This window comes from Giraffa tippelskirchi, chromosome 9 (genome assembly GCF_054371585.1).
Source record: "Giraffa tippelskirchi isolate mGirTip1 chromosome 9, T2T-mGirTip1v1.2.pri, whole genome shotgun sequence".
Classification (NCBI taxonomy): Eukaryota; Metazoa; Chordata; class Mammalia; order Artiodactyla; family Giraffidae; genus Giraffa; species Giraffa tippelskirchi.
In genome coordinates, this window is record NC_137283.1 from 109695657 (window position 1) to 109714687 (window position 19031).

The 19031-nt window shown below is 37.1% G+C and overlaps 1 protein-coding gene across 3 annotated transcripts in view; it reads left to right on the forward strand.

The window, feature by feature from the left end:
• Positions 1-19031, forward strand: part of PDSS2 (decaprenyl diphosphate synthase subunit 2) — a 253400-nt gene that overhangs the window by 203406 nt on the left and 30963 nt on the right. For 2 of the 3 annotated variants that reach the window (XM_081526868.1, XM_081526869.1), the window contains 2 exons: positions 4215-4388; positions 5667-5798. In XM_081526868.1, coding sequence (XP_081382994.1) covers positions 4215-4388; positions 5667-5798 — 306 coding nt within the window. Of the gene's footprint in view, positions 1-4214; positions 4389-5666; positions 5834-19031 lie in introns of all 3 variants that reach the window. The other variant, XM_081526870.1, reaches the window with a different exon arrangement.

The following is a 19031-nucleotide window of genomic DNA, read 5'->3' on the forward strand; positions in this document are numbered from 1 at the left end:
ATGTTGTCAGGGTTGCGTTCCTTCTGGAGGCTCTAGGGGAGAATCCCTTTCCTTTCCCTTTCTAGTGTCCACTTTCACTTTTTGGTTTGTGGCTTCATACTCCATTTTTGACCCTTGCTACCTCCCTTTTATGAGGATTCTTTTGACTGCATTAGGTTCATCCAGTTATGGGATAATTCCTCCATCTCTGGGAGTTGGTGATAGACAGTGAAGCCTGGCATGCTGCAGTCCATAAGGTTGCAAAGAGCCAGACACGAATGAGCAACTGAACCGAACTGAACTGAAGATCCTGAATTTAATCAGAACTGCAGAGTCCTCTTTACCATGTAAGGTGACATTCACAGACTCCAGGGATTAGAATGTGGCTGTCTTTGTGGGGGACCATGATTAGCCAACCATAGGGAAATTTGTCATTCATCTGTGATAGGAAATGCAAATATTTGGTTGGCCAAAAAAGTTGTTCGGGTTTTCTTGTTAAGATGTTATGGGAAAACCCAAATGACCTTTTTTGGCCAATCCAATACTTTTCCTTATTGTCTTTTGTCTTCAATTACTGTCTGTGGTTCTTTTGTTTTTCTTTTGACTATGTGGAGTTTATCCTGATAAATTGTGTGAAATGCAGATCAGTGTTAATGTTTTTCCCAGAAGGTTCAGTTATTCCAGCGCCATTTACTAAAAAGTCCAACTTTTCCCTGAAATATATTAAATTCCTGTGTGTAGTTTGATTCCTGGACTTCCTATTTTGTTTCATTGTTTATCTGTCTAAAGGTGCACATTTTTAAAATCACTGAGGTTTTATGATTTAATGTCTGCTACCTTACTGAATTATCTTTTTTCAGTTGAGTCTCTTGGTTTTCCCCAGTATGCAGTTATATTATCTTCAAATAGTGATAAACCCTTCATTTCTAATTTTTATACATCTATCCTTTTTTCACCACTTCTATTACATTGTTAAATAGCCATGGTATTATGTTCACCTCTGTCCTGTTCCTGATTTTAGGAAGAAAGGGTCATATGTTTCCCCATAAAGTGTTTGCTAACTTTTGGGTGATCATATGTATGCATGCACATGCACACACACACACTTGTCATATTAAAGAAATACACATCTGGAATGAGGGCATTTTTTTCCCCTTATTAAGATAGTTCCTGGGCTTCCCTGGAAGCCCAGTGGTTAGGTTAGGCTTCCCTAACCACTGGTGGTCCAGTGGTTAAGAATCCATGTTGCAAAGTGAGGGAACCTGGTTCAATCCCTGGTCCAGGAAGATCCCACACACCGTGGAGCAACTAAGCCCATGAGCCACTAGTACTGAGCTTGTGCTCTGGAGCCTACTCGCTGCAACTACTGAAGCTCATACACCCTAGAGCCTTTGCTCCATAAGAACAGAGAAGCCACCACAATGAGAAGCCTGCCCACAGCAATTAAAGGTAGCCCCTGCTCCCTGCAACTAGCGAAAGTCCTTGTGCAATAACAAAGACCCACCACAGCCAAAAAAAAATTAATAAATAAATAAATCTTTCAAAAAATAGTTCCTGTTTCTGTAGAAACTTCATTTATTTATTTATTTGGCTGTCCTGGGTCTTAGTTGCAGCACTTGGGATCTTTAGTTGCAGCGTGCAAATTCTTAGTGCAGCATTTGGGACCGAGTTCCCTGACCAGGGATCAGACCAGGGCCCCCTGCCTTGGGAGCAGAGAGTCTTAGCCACTGGACCACCAGGGAAGCCCCTAAAAGCTTCATTTTTAGATTAATTTGTGATGGATTAAGCTATCATAATTCAAGTATATAGTTCGTTTTTTCTATCCACTATTCATTGTCTTGCAATAGTAAAGGCAATAAAAATGCAGCAAGCTTATGAAATACTATTTTTCTAAAAGAAACAGGAGGCATTTTCATTTTTATTATTGTACTTTTGGTTATGCAGACACTTTAATGATATAAATGTTTATGTCCCCCATAAATCTCACCAGAAATTACTTTTGATTCTGTTGACTAAGTTAAACAGTCTATAGTAGGATAGAGTACTGAGTACAAGTGGTCCAAAGTAAGATAAAAGACTGTGATAAAAATGCTAGGTCTTAAAAGAGAAACTGGTTTATGCACTAAACGTTTTGTGCTTTGGTCTAATATTAACGTGATGTCTGTGTTAAATGACAAAAAGAATCAGTGCTGAATCACATTATATTTCCCAGCACTGTATACTTTCTGTCCTATGTGACAGTTTTGTCATTGTTAGAGATTTTGGTAATTAAAATGGGAAATAGAATCTTAGGTTATTTTCCTGACCAAAACTATCTTTCTTGGAATCACAATTTTATGATGGTTTTTATGCTCTTGTACATTGGATGTCGTAAGCTGTGTGCAATTTAGGAGATCCTTTCTAATTACAGGAAGGTTCTTCTTTCCTTTAACACTGTGATCTGTCCTGTGACGAATCTGTACTATACACTGTGTAAATGGCTAATAAGTCAATTGCAAACCAACTGAACATACAAATCTTAGTGCTGGTGCTGAAATCTCTTCAGAATAGTCATTGTGATATCAAAGTTTGTTTCAAAATTTGCAACCATCAAGTGTCAATCAAAACCCAAAGATGAAGCTTTAATGAATTCTCATGCTTTAGATATGCTGCCTTTTTAGATTTATGGTTCTCTGCTATTTTTACTGTACTGTTTCATTTAAATTTTCTACACGCTAACTTCGTTTATGGATTTGAAATAGGATTGCAGTATATACATTAAAAAATACATATCTTATTTTAGTAAGTGCTTTTTTTTCCCATCAAGAATAGAATTTTGTCAAATTCATCTTTAGTATATCTGGAGAGATAATATGGTTTTTATCTAGGCTTATTAATATGATACATTAACTTTGCACATTTTAAAATCCACTCTCAAATTTCTAAAGTTAAATGCTGTTATTTATCTGTAATGTTTTATGAAGCAGTCTATGTACTGTTTCTCCCTGTGTGGCTTTTTTGATTATTACATAGGTTGCATATTTGTAACTGTTGCTATAAGTGGAACTCTCTTTTTGTTTAAAAGCATATAAAATTGAGAATTGGATCTCACCAGTGGGTTGAAGATTCCCTTCAGCATAGTGAAAGAGGTGGGGCTAAATCTGAGGTCTTTCTTAATGACCTCTCTGTTTAAGTTTTCTTACTGTTTTTTATTTTGTCACCACATAATGGTGGAAGAAGGATTGCGGTGTGGGCGGCAGGAAGTAAAGTGTTTAGGTTCATTAATCTTTCTGGATTAATGGATGCTTTCTAGTTAGTTTGAGGTTTCAAAGAAACACTGTGAAATGAGCTTTGTTCTACATTTGGCTTCATCATTCTTTTCGTCAGGGAGCTCACTGCCTAAAGTAGAGCTGTCCACTAGGATAGCCACCAACTCCTCGTACCTGTTCAGTACTCGAAATGTCACTGGTGAAATGCTATAAGTGGAAAAAAAACACTGATTTTGAAAACTTAGTATAAAAAAATATATAAAATATTTTAAAGTAATTATGATTATGTATGATTGTATGTGATTATTAATATTGATTCTATGTTTTAGTAATATTTTTGATATATTAGGAGATAAAATATGTCATTAAGATTAATGCCACCTGTTTCCTTTCACTTTTTTAATGTAGCTACTAGCAAATTTTTAATTGCATATGAGGTATACATTTTATTTTTATTTGACATCACTGGTCTAGAGTCAGTAGGTTTGTGTATGCTTACTTAAAGACACTACTGTAATTTTTGTAATGTAAAAAGATGAAATTAAATAAACTACAGTTATATCTTCCCTTGTACCTTTTTTTTCTTATGGGAATAAACTTTGTTGAATAGTATGATTTACTCATACTCCATTATAATAATGGATTGCCTCTTCTCTGATTTTTCTGTCTACCTGGTTATAAGAGAATGCAGTTCCTTCATTATGTCCTTGACATTTTAACATTGACATTATTTGACTGTGCCGGGTCTTAGTTGCGGCTCATAGGATCCTTAGTTGCAACCTGAAAACTCTTGGCTGGGGCATGTGTGATCTATTTCCCTGACCATTGATCAAACCTTGGTCCCCTGCATTGGGAGTACAGAGTCCTAGCCACTGGATCACTAGGGAAGTCCCAATAGTTCATTTCTTAACACTTGTTCTTCAAAAACTGAAACAATTAAATTACTCCTAAAATCTTTTTAATCTTGGCTTTTATTGCATTTTTTAGGAAAATCGTATCACAGATGATATTGGAATATCGACTTGGAAGGAGCAGACTTTTCTCTCCCATGGTGCCTTACTAGCAAAGAGCTGCCAAGCTGCAATGGAATTAGCAAAGCATGATGCTGAGGTTCAGGATATGGCATTTCAGTATGGGAAACACATGGCTATGAGTCATAAGGTATTTGCACACCCTTTCTGTTTTTTCAGTATTTAAATAGCTAAAATGATACACAAGAAACCTTTTACCATTTAATAAACTACTTTTATATATCAGAAACTGTTTATTGATAACATAAAATCTATTGTTCATGGTGATTGTTATGTAATATAAACAGTATGATTAGTGAGTACTGCATGGAGAAGGCAATGGCACCCCACTCCAGTACTCTTGCCTGGAAAATCCCATGAACAGAGGAGCCTGGCGGGCTGCAGTCCATGGGGTCACTGAGTTGGACACGACTGAGCGACTCCACTTTCACTTTTCACTTTCATGCCCTGGAGAAGGAAATGGCAACCCACTCCAGTACTCTTGCCTGGAGAATCCCAGGGACGGGGGAGCCTGGTGGGCTGCCGTCTATGGGGTTGCACAGAGTCGGACACGACTGACGCGACTTAGCAGCAGCATAATTTTGATAGAAAGCTACAGCTTACTTCAGCCATATTTGTGATGTTTGTCTTTTCTTACCACCTGAAAGGGTTCTTGAAAGAATTCTTACACATTATTAAATAACATGTAATGTTGCTAGTAACAAAATGCAAGAATATTTGGAGTTTTGTTACAGTTTCCATTTAGTTCCTATGTAAAAAATATTGTGGAAAGTTAATGAAATTTAGAAATATATGGAGTAAAATTGAAAGCTTTAATTCCAATAACTGAAATATAAAATGTCTTAAGGGAGGGAGGTTGAAGACAGAGGAGATATATGTATATTTGTGCCCGATTCACATTGTGCAGCAGAAACTACACACTGTAAAGCAGTTATCCTCCAGTTAAAAATAAAATTTTTTAAAATGTCTCAAGATTAGCTGTTATATTGTTACGTCTATGTGTATGTTATTTTTAATTCCATTTAGTATGTATTTCTTAGATGCTGCTTAAATAGCTCATAAGAAGGGGGAAATATGTAATATTTCCAGATGAGTTTTTATGTACTTTATTAAATCATTGATTAGTTTATTAAGCAATTATATTTATAAAATAAATATAATTTCTAAATCCTTAGCTTAAACTTAAAAAGGAAAATAAATTTAAATAAAAAGGAATATGTTAGGGAAAAACTATTGTGAAATTTTTTTAAGATTATTGTTAATCATATGAGCTGTTCTTTTGCTTATTACAGTACATCTAAAAACTATTCCTTAAGCTTTATTTTTCACTCTGTAACTGGTGCTTTCTGATTGAAACATGCCAATGTATATGCATTTACTGATTTAAGTCTTTGGCTACTCTTTCTAGATAAATTCTGATCTCCAGCCTTTTATTAAAGAAAAGACCAGTGACTCCTTGGCTTTTAATCTAAACTCAGCTCCTGTAGTCTTACACCAGGAGCTTCTTGGAAGAGATTTGTGGATAAAGCAGATCGGAGAGGTAAAATGAAATTGCTCTGACGTTAGATGCCAATAGTATTTAGTTAATATTAAAACGTAACTCATATTTTATGATGATCTAAGAGCAATAGTCATATAGAGCATATAGATCAGTCATATAAGAGCTTATTCATGTAACAGGTAAAATTCTTACTTTATAATATACAATTTTTGAGAGTTAAATGTTAGTTAAAAGTTAGAGACTACAGTACTGTATTTTCTTGTTATTTAAGTTCATAGAATACTGTAATACAAAATTAGTGCCTGTAGTGAATGCTAATTAACTCAGATGATTTTTTTTTCCTAAAGGCTTTCAAAAATTGGGCTATGGTAATAGCACCACCCTTTAACTGACGGCAATTTCCCATCTGTAGACTCTAGCACAAGCTGCAGAATTCCAGGAGCTCCGTCTGTCAGCTCATTGGGTTATTTTAAAACAAACTTGGACCCTGAATACTTAAGTTCTGAGGCATTATCAAAGAAGAAAGAAAAAAAAAAGTATAGTTAAGTAGGAGGAGTTAAGAGACTTGAATTGGGTGAATTTTCTACTTTTTTGTGGGAGAGAGAAGGTATAGAAGATGAGAGGAAACTTTTTTGGATTTTTTTTTAATACAGAAACTCTGGTACAAAAAGTTCTTGGCCTTTTATCCAGAGCATCGTGGAATTTATTTAACTTGATGGTTCTGAGTGATTGGGTTAGTCTGAGATACAACCTGGGGAACCAGGCACCGTTGAGGCGGAGGTAGATAACATACTTAAAGCAGAGAGAGCAGAGATACCTGCTTTCGGAAAAATAAGATTTTCCCTCTCCCACCCCTCCTCCATAATAGATCTCAAAATGCCAACAGCCAGCTTAAAATTCCTCATATTCACCAGGTAGAAAACGAGAGGATTACTTTCTGGGGAAACTGTCAAACTCAGAGGAAAAGCCCTGCAGATGTGGACATTTGGGGCTCCTTCAGTAAACATGCTATGTCCCTGACCAGCTGCGTTACAGTGAGGTCCAACAGTTGACAAGCCCCAGAGTGTCCAAGGGTACAGAAATATCCAACTGAATTAGAATAGCTAATAAAGGACCCCTGAGCATTTCAGAGCAGACTCTGCCATGAAAGAATGAGTCAAAAGCTAACTGATTTAAAAAAAAAAAAAAAAGGAAACAGAGACAGTGCAAGGGAAAAAAAATTTTTTTCAAATGTACTGTAATCAACATATTCAGTGAGATAAGATAATAAATCCATGAAATAAGAGCAAGTGATATGATGGGCTTCCCTGGTGGCTCAGTGCAAGGGAAAAAAAATTTTTTTCAAATGTACTGTAATCAACATATTCAGTGAGATAAGAGAATAAATCCATGAAATAAGAGCAAGTGATATGATGGGCTTCCCTGGTGGCTCAGTGGTAAAGAATCTGGCTGCCAGTGCAGGAGACACAGGTTCAATCCCTGATCCAGGAAGATCTCACATGCCACAGACCAACTAAGCCCAGGGGCCACAACTATGAGCCTGTGCTCTGGAGCCTGGGAACTGCAACTGCTGAGCCCACATGCCACAACTACTGAAGCCCATGTGCCCTAGAGCCTGTGCTCCACAACAAGAGAAGCCACTGCAATGAGAAGCCCATGTGCAGCAGCTTGAGAGTAGCCCCCGCTTGCTGCAACTAGAGAAAAGCCTTCACAGCAATGAAGAAGACCCAGCATAGCCAAAAATAAAGAAATAAATAAAATCATTTAAAATAAAAGGAACAGGTGATATGTAAAATGGGACAATTCAAAAATAAGAAATCAGAATTATAAAGTATAAAAATATGAAAATAGATTTTTTTAAAAAAATCAGAAGAATAGAATAAATAAATAAGAAAATCCCCAGAAAACAGACTAAAAAGACAATAGAAAAATAGAAAAGATAAGAAAATTAGAAGACCAATTGAAAGATCTTGCAACTATTGTGAGTCCCAGAAAGAGAAAACTGAAAATGGAGATGAAAAAATTAACAAAGAATTAAAGAAAAGAAAAATTCTAAGAATTGAGGGACCTGAAGGTGTCTCCAAATTGAAATGGTATTCTAAATTATGAATTTTAAAAGACCCACACCAAGTACTATAATTATCAAGTTGTGAAACAGTGGGGATAAAGAAGAGATCCTAATACTTCCAGAAAGAAAAAGAAATACCAGTGTACAAAGGATCAAGAATTAGTATCGTCTTAGTGGTGACACTGAAAGCTTCAAGGCAATGAAGTAATAACTTCAACATTCAAAGAGAAATTGTTTCCAACTTAGAATTTTATGCCAGTCGTACTAGCAAATGTGACATTAAATAAAGACAACTTAAAACAGCATTTCAAAAAACCTCCTAAGCATATTTTTTTTAGGGAACTGGTTATATATTCTATCAAGGGAGTAACCAAGAAAGAAAAAGGCATGGAGTTGAGGAACTAGGGCATCAGCTGTGGGTGTAAAGTGATAGGAATTCCCAGGACACTGTGAAAGGAAGAATAATAAACAACAAGAATGCCAGCAATAAGAGCACTTACTGTGTGCCACCCACTGTTCTAATGAGAAACCTGAGACAAAGAGAGATTAACTTGAGCACAGTCACACAGCACTGGCAAGTGATGGAGCCAGTATGCAAACTCAGGCAGCCTGACTACAGCACCCATATCCTTAAACACAGTAACGTGTACACTATCTCTCATCCAAGCAAGTCCTTGGCTGATGGCTCTGCATCCAAGCCAGACTGGAACAAGAAGACAGAGATCTCCAGAAGAAATATCTCTAAGGCAAACATGGAACTGATGATCCCCTGATGTGCTTGGCCATATTGAGAAATTAGAAACTATTAATGACAGGAATAGTTGCATCAGGTGGCCAAAGTATTGGAGTTTCAGCTTCAACATCAGACCTTCCAATGAACACCCAGGACTGATCTCCTTTAGGATGGACTGGTTGGATCTCCTTGCAGTCCAAGGGACTCTCAAGAGTCTTCTCCAACACCACAGTTCAAAAGCATCAATTCTTCAGTGCTCAGCTTTCTTTATAGTCCAACCCTCACATCCACACATGACTACTGGAAAAACCACAGCCTTGGCTAGACGGAATTTTGTTGGCAAAGTAATGTCTCTGCTTTTTAATATGTTGGTCATAACCTTCCTTCCAAGGAGTAAGCGTCTTTTAATTTCATGGCTGCAATCACCATCTCCAGTGATTTTAGCCCCCCCAAAAATAAAGTCTCTCACTGTTTCCACTGTTTCCCCATCTATTTGCCATGAAGTGATGGGACCAGATGCCATGATCTTAGTTTTCTGAATGTTGAGCTTTAAGCCAACTTTTCACTCTCCTCTTTCACTTTCATCAAGAGGCTCTTTAGTTCCTCTTCACTTTCAGCCATAAGGGTGTTATCATCTGCATATCTGAGATTATTGCTATTTCTCCCGGCAATCTTGATTCCAGCTTGTGCTTCCTCCAGCCCAGCGTTTCTCATGATGTACTCTGCATATAGTGTACAAATTAGCTATAGTGAAGAAATTTTAATGTGTAAGAACGGAAATGTAATCATAATACTTTACATGGCTTAGAGAATAATATTTATATAGCATAAAAATGTGAATACCAAATACTAATTTAAACCAAAAAATACAATCACTGAGGAGAGGGTAAGGGAAAGGAATGTGTTTGGTCATGTAAGAAATGTAATTATTCCTGTTATCATAATAGGATCAATAGATAATGTCTAAAATTTTCCAGTAGTCATGTATAGGTGTAAGAGTTGGACTATAAAGTCCCTTGGACTGCAAGGAGATCCAACCAATCCATCCTAAAGGAGATCAGTCCTGGGTGTTCATTGAAAGGGCTGATATTGAAGCTGAAACTCCAATACTTTGGCCACCTGATGCAAAGAGCTGACTCATTTGAAAAGACCCTGATGCTGGGAAAGATTGAGGGCAGGAGGAGAAGGGGTCAACAGAGGATGAGATGGTTGGATAGCATCACCGACTCAATGGACATGAGTTTGGGTAAACTCCGGGAGTTGGTAATGGACAGGGAGGCCAGGCATGCTGTGGTTCATGGGATCGCAAAGAGTCGGACATGACTGAGCGGTTGAAGTGAACTGAAAATTTAAAAATCAAGAAAGAACAGTACTTGAAGATAGAAGAAATAGCCAAAGAGAGGAAAATGAGACAGACAAGGTCTGAAGAGTGCTAGGATATTTTGTTAGAAGGCTTGTGCTATTCGAGTCTTTAATTACTATACATATGTTTGTTTTTATTTTTAAACCTTTAGTTTAAAATTTTATATACTTTGCTATAATAAGTGCACTTCTAATAATGTATCCCAGGAAAAATATCAGAGATGTGGGCAAAGATTTATATATTAAAATATGTAGTAAGATATTAATTATAAAAGGAAGAAAATGAAAATTGATCCACTTGAAAATAGAAAAAAGTTAAATGAAGTATAGTACAATGAAACATTATACAACTATTGAATATTGTATTACAAGGATTGTATTTGTGTGCTTTTTGACAACTGAACCAAAAATATATATATACAGATGGCGTTAGTAACTCTAATTGGGTTACATTAGAATACATTGCAGATTTATATACTTTGGTTGAAAAGATCCAGCTAAATATGTTAAATGAAAGCTATGAAGTCTCAGTTGGCTATTCACATATATACATATGTAATATATATATGACTAACACAGATCAGAATTTTAAAGAAGCTTCACAGAAAAGGGACATATTTAACTCTTAGTTTCTTTGCAAGCTTACAAAGTTGTAAATATAGACTACATGAGAGTCCAGGATTTCCTAAACAGCTGGTGAAATATCCCCAAATCATAGTCTTCAACTTGATTTTCAGTTCAAAAGGATATCCTTTCCAAATAGCCTATGCCGTAGGCATTAACTCAGGCAACTTCCCTCATAGCTCAGTTGGTAAAGAATCTTCCTGCAATGCAGGAGACGTGGGTTCGATTTCTGGGTCAGGAAGATCCTCTGGAGAAGGAAATGGCAACCCACTCCAGTATTCTCGCCTGGAGAATCCCATGGACAGAGGTGCCTGGCAGGCTGCAGTCTGTGAGGTTGCAAGAGTCAGACACAACTTAGCAACTAAACCACCATCTAGGCATTAACTCTCGTAAATTAACTAGATCTTGTCCAGTGGTCAGTAAACTCTGCTGAGATGAAACCCATGAGCAAACAGGGTTATGTCCATCAATCTAGGTCTCCTGTGATCATCTCTAAATCTTCATCCTTCAGGAAAAACGAGCAGTTTATTCCTCACCTCATGGCCTTTAAGCCCTTCTTATATCTACATGTCTGAGTCATGAACAGGGTCACAGAAGGAAAAAAGATGAGTTCATCGGAAGCAAATAAGAAATGTAAGAAGTTAGTTTCTGTCATGCAGGGAGCAACATTCTTCAGGTTAAAAAACTCCTTACTTGAGTTTATTTTAATTTTCTAAATTATATTCATGTTTATATACAGCTCTCTACAATAATGATCTTGTTCTGTGCATATCCCCTAGTCAGAGTTAGGGAACACAATTTGCATAACACTTGAGAGGGACATTCTATCCTCAATCTCAAGGAGGCTGCTTATTAATCCTGAAATTACTTCTAGTGCTCTCTTTCCAACTTCCTGTGATATTTTTCTCCTCTGCATTTTTATGATACTTTTTTCCCCCAGGTTTTGAATTTTATTGTAAGATTCTTGAGGATAATAGTGAATTTACTTTTGAATTACCAATGGTACTTGCATAATGACTCACTTGGAGTAGTCATCCAATTGTGTGTGTTTGCTAAGTCGCTTCAATCGTGTCCAACTCTTTGTGGACCCTATGGACTGTAGCCCTCCAGACTCCTCTGTCTATAGGATTCTCCAGGCAAGAATACTGGAGTGGGTTGCCATGCCCTCCTCCAAGGGATCTTCCAGACCCAGGGATCAAACCTGTGTCTCTTATGTCTCCTGCATTGGCAGGCAGGTTCTTTACCACTAGTGCCACCTGGGAAGCCCCAGGCATCCATTGGTATTTGTCAAAAAAAGTGTGTGGTGTAGTCTTCTGGGGACAAAACTGGTGGCAGCTTGTTTTATCAAATAGAAATAGTCAAGGTGGTATTAACAGAAATGGTCCATAGAGGACCAGGATTTGGGAGACCTAGATTCTGGTTTGGGCTCTGCTAGCATATGTTTACCTTAATCACTTTCTTTAACATCTTTTTTATTATTTTTTTTGTAAAATGATGGCATTGAACTAGATCATTTCTAAGGTCCCTTTCAGCTCTCAAATAAATCTAAGAAATTTCTTTTTTTTAAAAAAATCTCTTAAGAGATGCATTGTAAGAAAAAATATTTATCTGTATTAAAAGCTAAATACTACCTTTGACACCTTTGAGAAATAGAAACATCTTGCTCCCAGTGATGAAAGACAATTACGATTTCTTATTGTCACATCTAAAATTATTACCCTGCTCTGCTCAGGTAGGTTTGAGCCCCATCTACCTTTTCAATTTCCTGCTTAGGGAGAGTGAGAATTAATGACTAGACGAGGAAGGGAAGAGGGGATTACATACCCTTAGTGCCCATTTAACATCACTGCAAAGCCAAGAAGCAGAGCACCTCTGGAATTTTTCGTATAAGATCCTGCTACTCTGTCCAACTTCCCCCTCCTCCCCAAGTCTTAAGATTGGATGGCACTCTTCCATTGCACCCATGGTACACACACTATGCACTTCTGTAAGAGGCAGTTTAGAGCCCCAAACCAGATCAGAAACAGCTGAAAGATATTTGTTGAGCAGTGTCTCCATACTAAATTCTACAGATCCCTCCCTACCTTAATTTTAAATTTAAATTTGTAGCTGCTGAAAAATAATGATCAGGTAGAAATACTGATAGTGAATGGGTGATTCACCCTAAGGAAGTGAAGTCATTACTCAGCTATCATTTTGATTCCTAATAAAAGTAAGTTAGAATCTTTCAGAGAACCATAGACCTCTGACTCTCTCAGGGAGTCCAGGGGCTATTGCAGGTCAGCACGCTTTATTTTTAATGATCCTTCTAGTTTCCTGCTGCCATTACAATAAGAAATAAGAATTATGATAATTTTTTTCTTGGCTCTGTCTGAAAGTACTGAAATGTCACTTAAGCCTGTGACATTCTGACACTTTCATAGCCATCCACAAAATACCTTAAGTGAAATCATACTACCAGTGCTAAACTATAACTCACTTGTCCCTAGCTATCCTACTTTTACTTTTTATTCAAAAAATAAAACATTCAAAAGAAAATTGCTAGAAAAGGCTGGTGTGCACAAACAAAACATATGTATATTCTTAAACAAAAGAGAAGGTACACATTCATAGAGTCCTCATTAATGCCATATGGTATTTTTCGAATTATTTATGTTATTTTTTAGTAGTTTCAAAAGGAATAATACTGACAACATCCTCAACCATGTAGACTATAGGCATTTGAAAGGAGACCACAAAGACTATGAAATGGCTCTAATTGTCTCCTTAATTAAAATACTTCTTAAGGTTTTCTGATGCACTTAAGGAAACAAAGTGCTTGAATATAGGAGATACAGCAGTAAGTTGTCTGAAGGTTGTCTGTGGCCTTGTTAAGAGAAACACAAATATAAGGAATACTGTAATTGATGCCATTTGGGCAGCTCAGAGGAAAGAGAGTTTGAATCTGGTTGAAAATGTCAAGAAAGGGTTTGTAAAATAAGTGATATCTGAGATAGTCCTTGAAGAAGAGCTTAACAATGAAGATGGGAGTGAGGGTTTCCTACACAACAGAAGCCATGAAGAACAGTTGCAGATGGGCAAGTGTGCAATGTATTCAAAGGGAAAAAAAAAATTATAATTTGGATGGAAGACAAAAAACTTAGGGCAGTATAGAGACAGATGAATTGCCAAAATAGTACATAATGACTATACTTAAAGACTCTGGTTGAAATAAAAACATGTATAGCAATAGCCAAAAAATGGAAATGACTCAGTGCCCATCAAATGATGAATGGATGATGTATCCATGCAATGGATTATTATCTAGCCATTAAAAGGAATGAAGTATTGATACGTATTCCAGCATGACAAAAATGTTCTGGGGCTGGATAGTGGTGATGGTTGCACAACATTGTGAATGTACTAAATGTCATTGAGTAAAATGGTGAATTTTTCAAGATATGAATTTTGTCCCAGTTGAAAAAATAAGACTTGTGGATGTTTGTAGAAAATGAACTTGATTCAGAAGTCATGGAGCAGAAACAAAGTTTTTGAGCCAGGTAATGTCAAGGTTTGAAATGTGTTTTAGAGAGGTGTATCTAACTACATTATATAGAATCAGAAGAGCAGAAAGATACCATAGATACTTTAGTCAGAGTTGTGGGGAATCTGTTGATAAGTGCAGGGGAAAAGTCCTAATCAGAGTGTTGGCAATGAGAATGGAAAAGTAAGGAGGTTAGTTATAAAATTCACTTTAGAGAGGAAATGTATTGGACCTGAAAACTGATATGACAGGCAAAAGCTGGCAGATGTATACTAGTGAGGGGTGGTCAGAGGCCAAAACCAGGATATAGAACTTGGATAACAGGAAGAATTGTACTGTTAATAAAAATAGGAAAGTGAAGTGGGAACATTGGTATAAGTTTGGTTTTTGACACGGTGAGCTTGGAGTACACCATCAGGGTTGGTGACCATCACCCTAGGACCTGGCCATCACCTTGGGACATAGCTACTGGAGGAAGCAACTCAGTTCTGTCAGCTTCATTTCCTTGCTCATGGCCATTCTGAGATCCAGGTAGATTTTTTTTTCTTAGTCAAACTGTAATTTTATATTTCATATCTCTTCTGGATTCCAAGAGAAGTATGGTAAGAAAAATGGCTTAAAAGCGATAACAGGACTTCTGAACAGAGAGAGATTTATCATGTAGGTAATAAAAGCCTCTGCTCTGTTTTAATGGGGTACCATGTGTTATGTCACTTCAATCGGGTCTGACTCTTTGCAACCCTGCAGACTGTAGCTTATGACAATTCTCTGTCCATGGGATTCTCCAGGAAAGAATACTGGAGTGGGTTGCTATTTCCTCCTCCAGAGGATCTTCCCAACCCAGGAATCAAACCTGTATCTGTTAGGTCAACCTGAGTCTGTTATGTCAACCTGCGTCTGTTACATCTATCTGCATTGGCAAGCAGGTTCTTTAACTAGCACCACCTGGGAAGCCCTAATGGGGTACCATAGCCTTCCTCATCTGTGTATTTCTTCCTCTTACACTGAACCAAAGAAAGAGAATACAAGAAAGTTAATTCCATGGACATTCACATTTGCCTCCAAAAAATAGCTTTCCCTGGAGAGAGATGGTAAAATCAGGTACCTGTGCAGTCCAGTTCTGAAGGGTGTTCACTTCCTTGCAGATGCTTTTTGTGCTTTCTTATTATTCAAATTAGGTAAGAATGGTCAAGATAGCAAAGAGAAGGGCTGCCCTGTTCTTTTATATTCTGACACCTTTCCAGCTCCATAACTGGAGAGCCCAGCAAGGATTGCTTCCCCTCCCAAACCAAACTCAGCTAGCTGGCTGCTTCAATGTGGGGGCTGACAGATCTAGTAGATGTCTGATTTGTTACCTTTTAAAATCCTCATACACTGTACCCAAACCATTCTTGGATGAGATATCCTTCTTCCCTTCCTCTGTCCACCAATAAATCTTATATATACATACTAAATGATACATCTTCATACCAATGCAAATGCAAAGAGAATTTCTTTCAGTAAGACCTGAAATTCCTTTTCTCTAAAGGAGTCAGTGATATTTCTGGCAGTACCAAAGCAGACCTTTAAAATATCATTATTATCTTTTTTATTTTTGCAGCCATCAATGTAATCTTTTATTCAAACAAGAATCATTAGTGAATAATTGGTTGAAACAATTGGATGAATAGTTAGTAAGGGAACCAAATAGTCACAGGGACTCAAAGCACCCTTACAGATTACTTATTGAAGACAAAGGGGAGAAGTGAACAAACTTAGTCTCACCAATAATAAGATAGCTGATACTGTATGACTCCTAATGTAGTGGAGAAGTGTACAGCATCATCTATGTAGCTGTCTTTCAAAAATATCTTCACCTAAATCTAATCATGTGAAAACAAGTCCAGGATAAGGGATATTCTGCAGGACAACTAACCTGGATTCCTTTTTAAAATGACATTAAAAGACAGAAAAGGTGGTGGTGTGGAGACTGTTGTAGATTAGACGAGATTAAAAATCTGTGACATCCAAAGGGAATGTATGATTTTTAATTTGATCTTGGATTGGGATATACATACCTCTAAAGGACTCCATTGGTTGGACTTGAAATTTTGAATATGGACATTATATTAAATAATAAATGTTAAAATTATTAGATGTGGTCATAGGTTTGTAATTGTGTAGGAGAAAATATTGTTCTTAAGAGATAAATGCTGAGGGACATATTAGAGATGAGACATCGTTATGTCTATAACTTAATCCCATATAGTGAGCAAATGATCATTTAGAGAGAAAACAAAGACGACAGTATATTGGCAACTAACCAGTCGAGTTGGAGAGCAAATGGGTGTTCTTTATGTCCTTTCAACTAAAAAATTTTAAAAGAAAGTTTTTCTCGACGGTTTAAGATGAGAATCTTATTTTTTAAATTGTTATTCTAAAACATAACTGGTAGCATTGGGGAAGAATGGCATGATAAGTAGAGGTGATCCGTCTCTAGCAATATCTGCACTCCCTGCTGTGGAATATTAGTTTTCTGTTTTTAGAAAAAGGTTTTTCCATATCCAGTTTTCAAGTCCAGATAATAGTAGTTAGAAACTGGAAGCAGTTCATTTATGTCATCCAATCCTTCTTTATTACCTGGCTTATAAAAAAGCATTTGTTTGTTAAAGTAAGAGACCACATTGTACATCCATCACTTACCAACAAGGAACCTGCCTGCCTTCGGTCTGCCGAGGCTGGTATATGAATGTTTGGAGTTAACCCCTCTGTGCATCCTCTCAGTCAGAGCGCTGGCTTTGTCTGCTCGGGTGTGGAATGTTGTTTTGCAGCCCTCACTGTAGCTGTCAGAGGAGGCCTTCCATGTCATGAGCACTGGCACACAACTTGTCTGTTTTCACTTTTTTTTTTAAAGATAAAACAAGGTTCAAACCACACATTCTTTGTGAACTGCTAAAGACCGGGAAAAATTACTTTCTTTTCTTATGACCTGGATTGACAAGAAGCACACCTACAGGAGCCAAAGGATGAGTGAATCCCTTTTAAAGACCCAAGTAATGAAGCCCTCAGGGAATTGGCCTGCGTGGCAGAATTTACAGTGGCTTCTGGAGATGAACGGTGTGGCAGGAAGAGGTTCAGGATCGCCAGCGATTGAAATACAGTCTGGATTTATTTTATATCAGCCTATTTTGGGCCCAGTGAGAAAGTTATTTTAATATCTTACTCTGCTAGAAATATACATGGTAAGTGGCAGATGTCAAAAAAAGGGGGGGATAAAGTTACAGCACTCCATTCTCCTTGAGACTTACAGAGTTTATATAGTTGTTCTCTTTTTAGCCTTTGAAATAAACACTGATGCATACAGAAGCAGGATGTTAGGCATAGTCCACATCAGTGACCCTCAAATGACTCAGAATTCAGGGCTAGGGTATTAAGGACCTGCATTTTCAACAGGCTGCCCAGGTGATTCTGATACAGCCAGGCCAATACTTAGGAATACCTGGTCTGACCTAGTATGCTTATTTTACAAATAAGAAAATGAAGATCCATGTAAAAATCTTAAATTACTTGAGGCGTTACCCTATTATGGACTTGAAACCATATTTTCTGGCTCCCAGCATATCCATTTCCCAGGAAGTCACAGTGCCTCTTAAAGTGGTCACAGTTAAGAGCTTAGGCCACCAGTTTCCCTCCATAGACAGGGCCTACTTACCACTTGAGGTTTGGAGGTGCATATTTGAAATCTGAGGTCTCGTGACCTCCATTCAGGCTCTTTTCTTCTCCGTCACTGTTATCAAGGTTGAGACTCTTAATTAGTCTAAACAGCTGCATCTATGAGAATCTTAGTAGATTATTTTTCTCTTTTTTTCTTTTGTTGAGTTTCACAAATTTCTTGAATTTATTTTTTATAGGTTCCCATCTTCAGCTTACTTCTAAATAGAAGTTGAGTAATAAAATCAAAATACGGTACTGTTAAATATGAGTAAAAATTATTTGTAAGACACCAGATATTGACTCCCCATTAACTGCATACTGACTGAATCTAAACACCCAGCTTTCCTAGAACTAGGAATGATATGAACTTTGCTCTGTAAGTTTCCTGAATAAACAGTATATAACCAGCACTTATTAAGAAAAAGCATTTATCCATTTATTCACCCTTTCACCAGATACTGACCATCTCCTATCTATAGGCACTGATCTAGACATGGAATACAATTATGATCAGGAGAGAAAATGTCCATATTCTCATGGAGCTTAAGTTCTAGAGGGAGATTGTATGTGAAAACAAAATTATACAACCCCCTAGAGGAAGAGATATTTATTTGTGGAGACACAGTGGCAGAGCAATATCTAACACCCATCAGGTGCACAGTGGACAAGTATTGAATGAATGAGCACCATCAGATGAAACAGAAACTATGGCCCTTCCCAAATTAACTGTTTTATAAGCAGAAACAATTGGTAACGTTCAATAAGAAATACTATTTATGTAGGGGATTAAACCATGTGCATTTGTTTCTAATTTGCTGTATTTTATAAGCACTAAAAGCTTTTTGTGAAAAAAATTTTATATCAGAGTGTACTTTCAGGTGTGTGTCTGGCATACATGGATATTAACTCACATAGCAGCTGGAAATATATATTATATACCTATAAAGATCTAATTATTTATAGTATTTTATTTTGTAAAATAAATGATACTTTTATGTACAAGCTAAAGCAGTCAAGGATGAAATGGTCTTCACAAGACTGGAACATTTGTTGTGACAAAATAAATAGGACATTCAGGTGAGCAGCATATCAACAGTTACAGTTTGTTCAAGTTGTATTGGCTGTGGCTGTCATGCTGTCATTGTATGTAGGGTTCTAGTCTCTCAGCTTTCAAAACATTTAAGAGCTGACGTTAAACAAATAGGAATTTACATGCATGGTGTTTCTTTGCCATCATCCCCAGCAAAGGGTATCTCCACCATGTAAAAT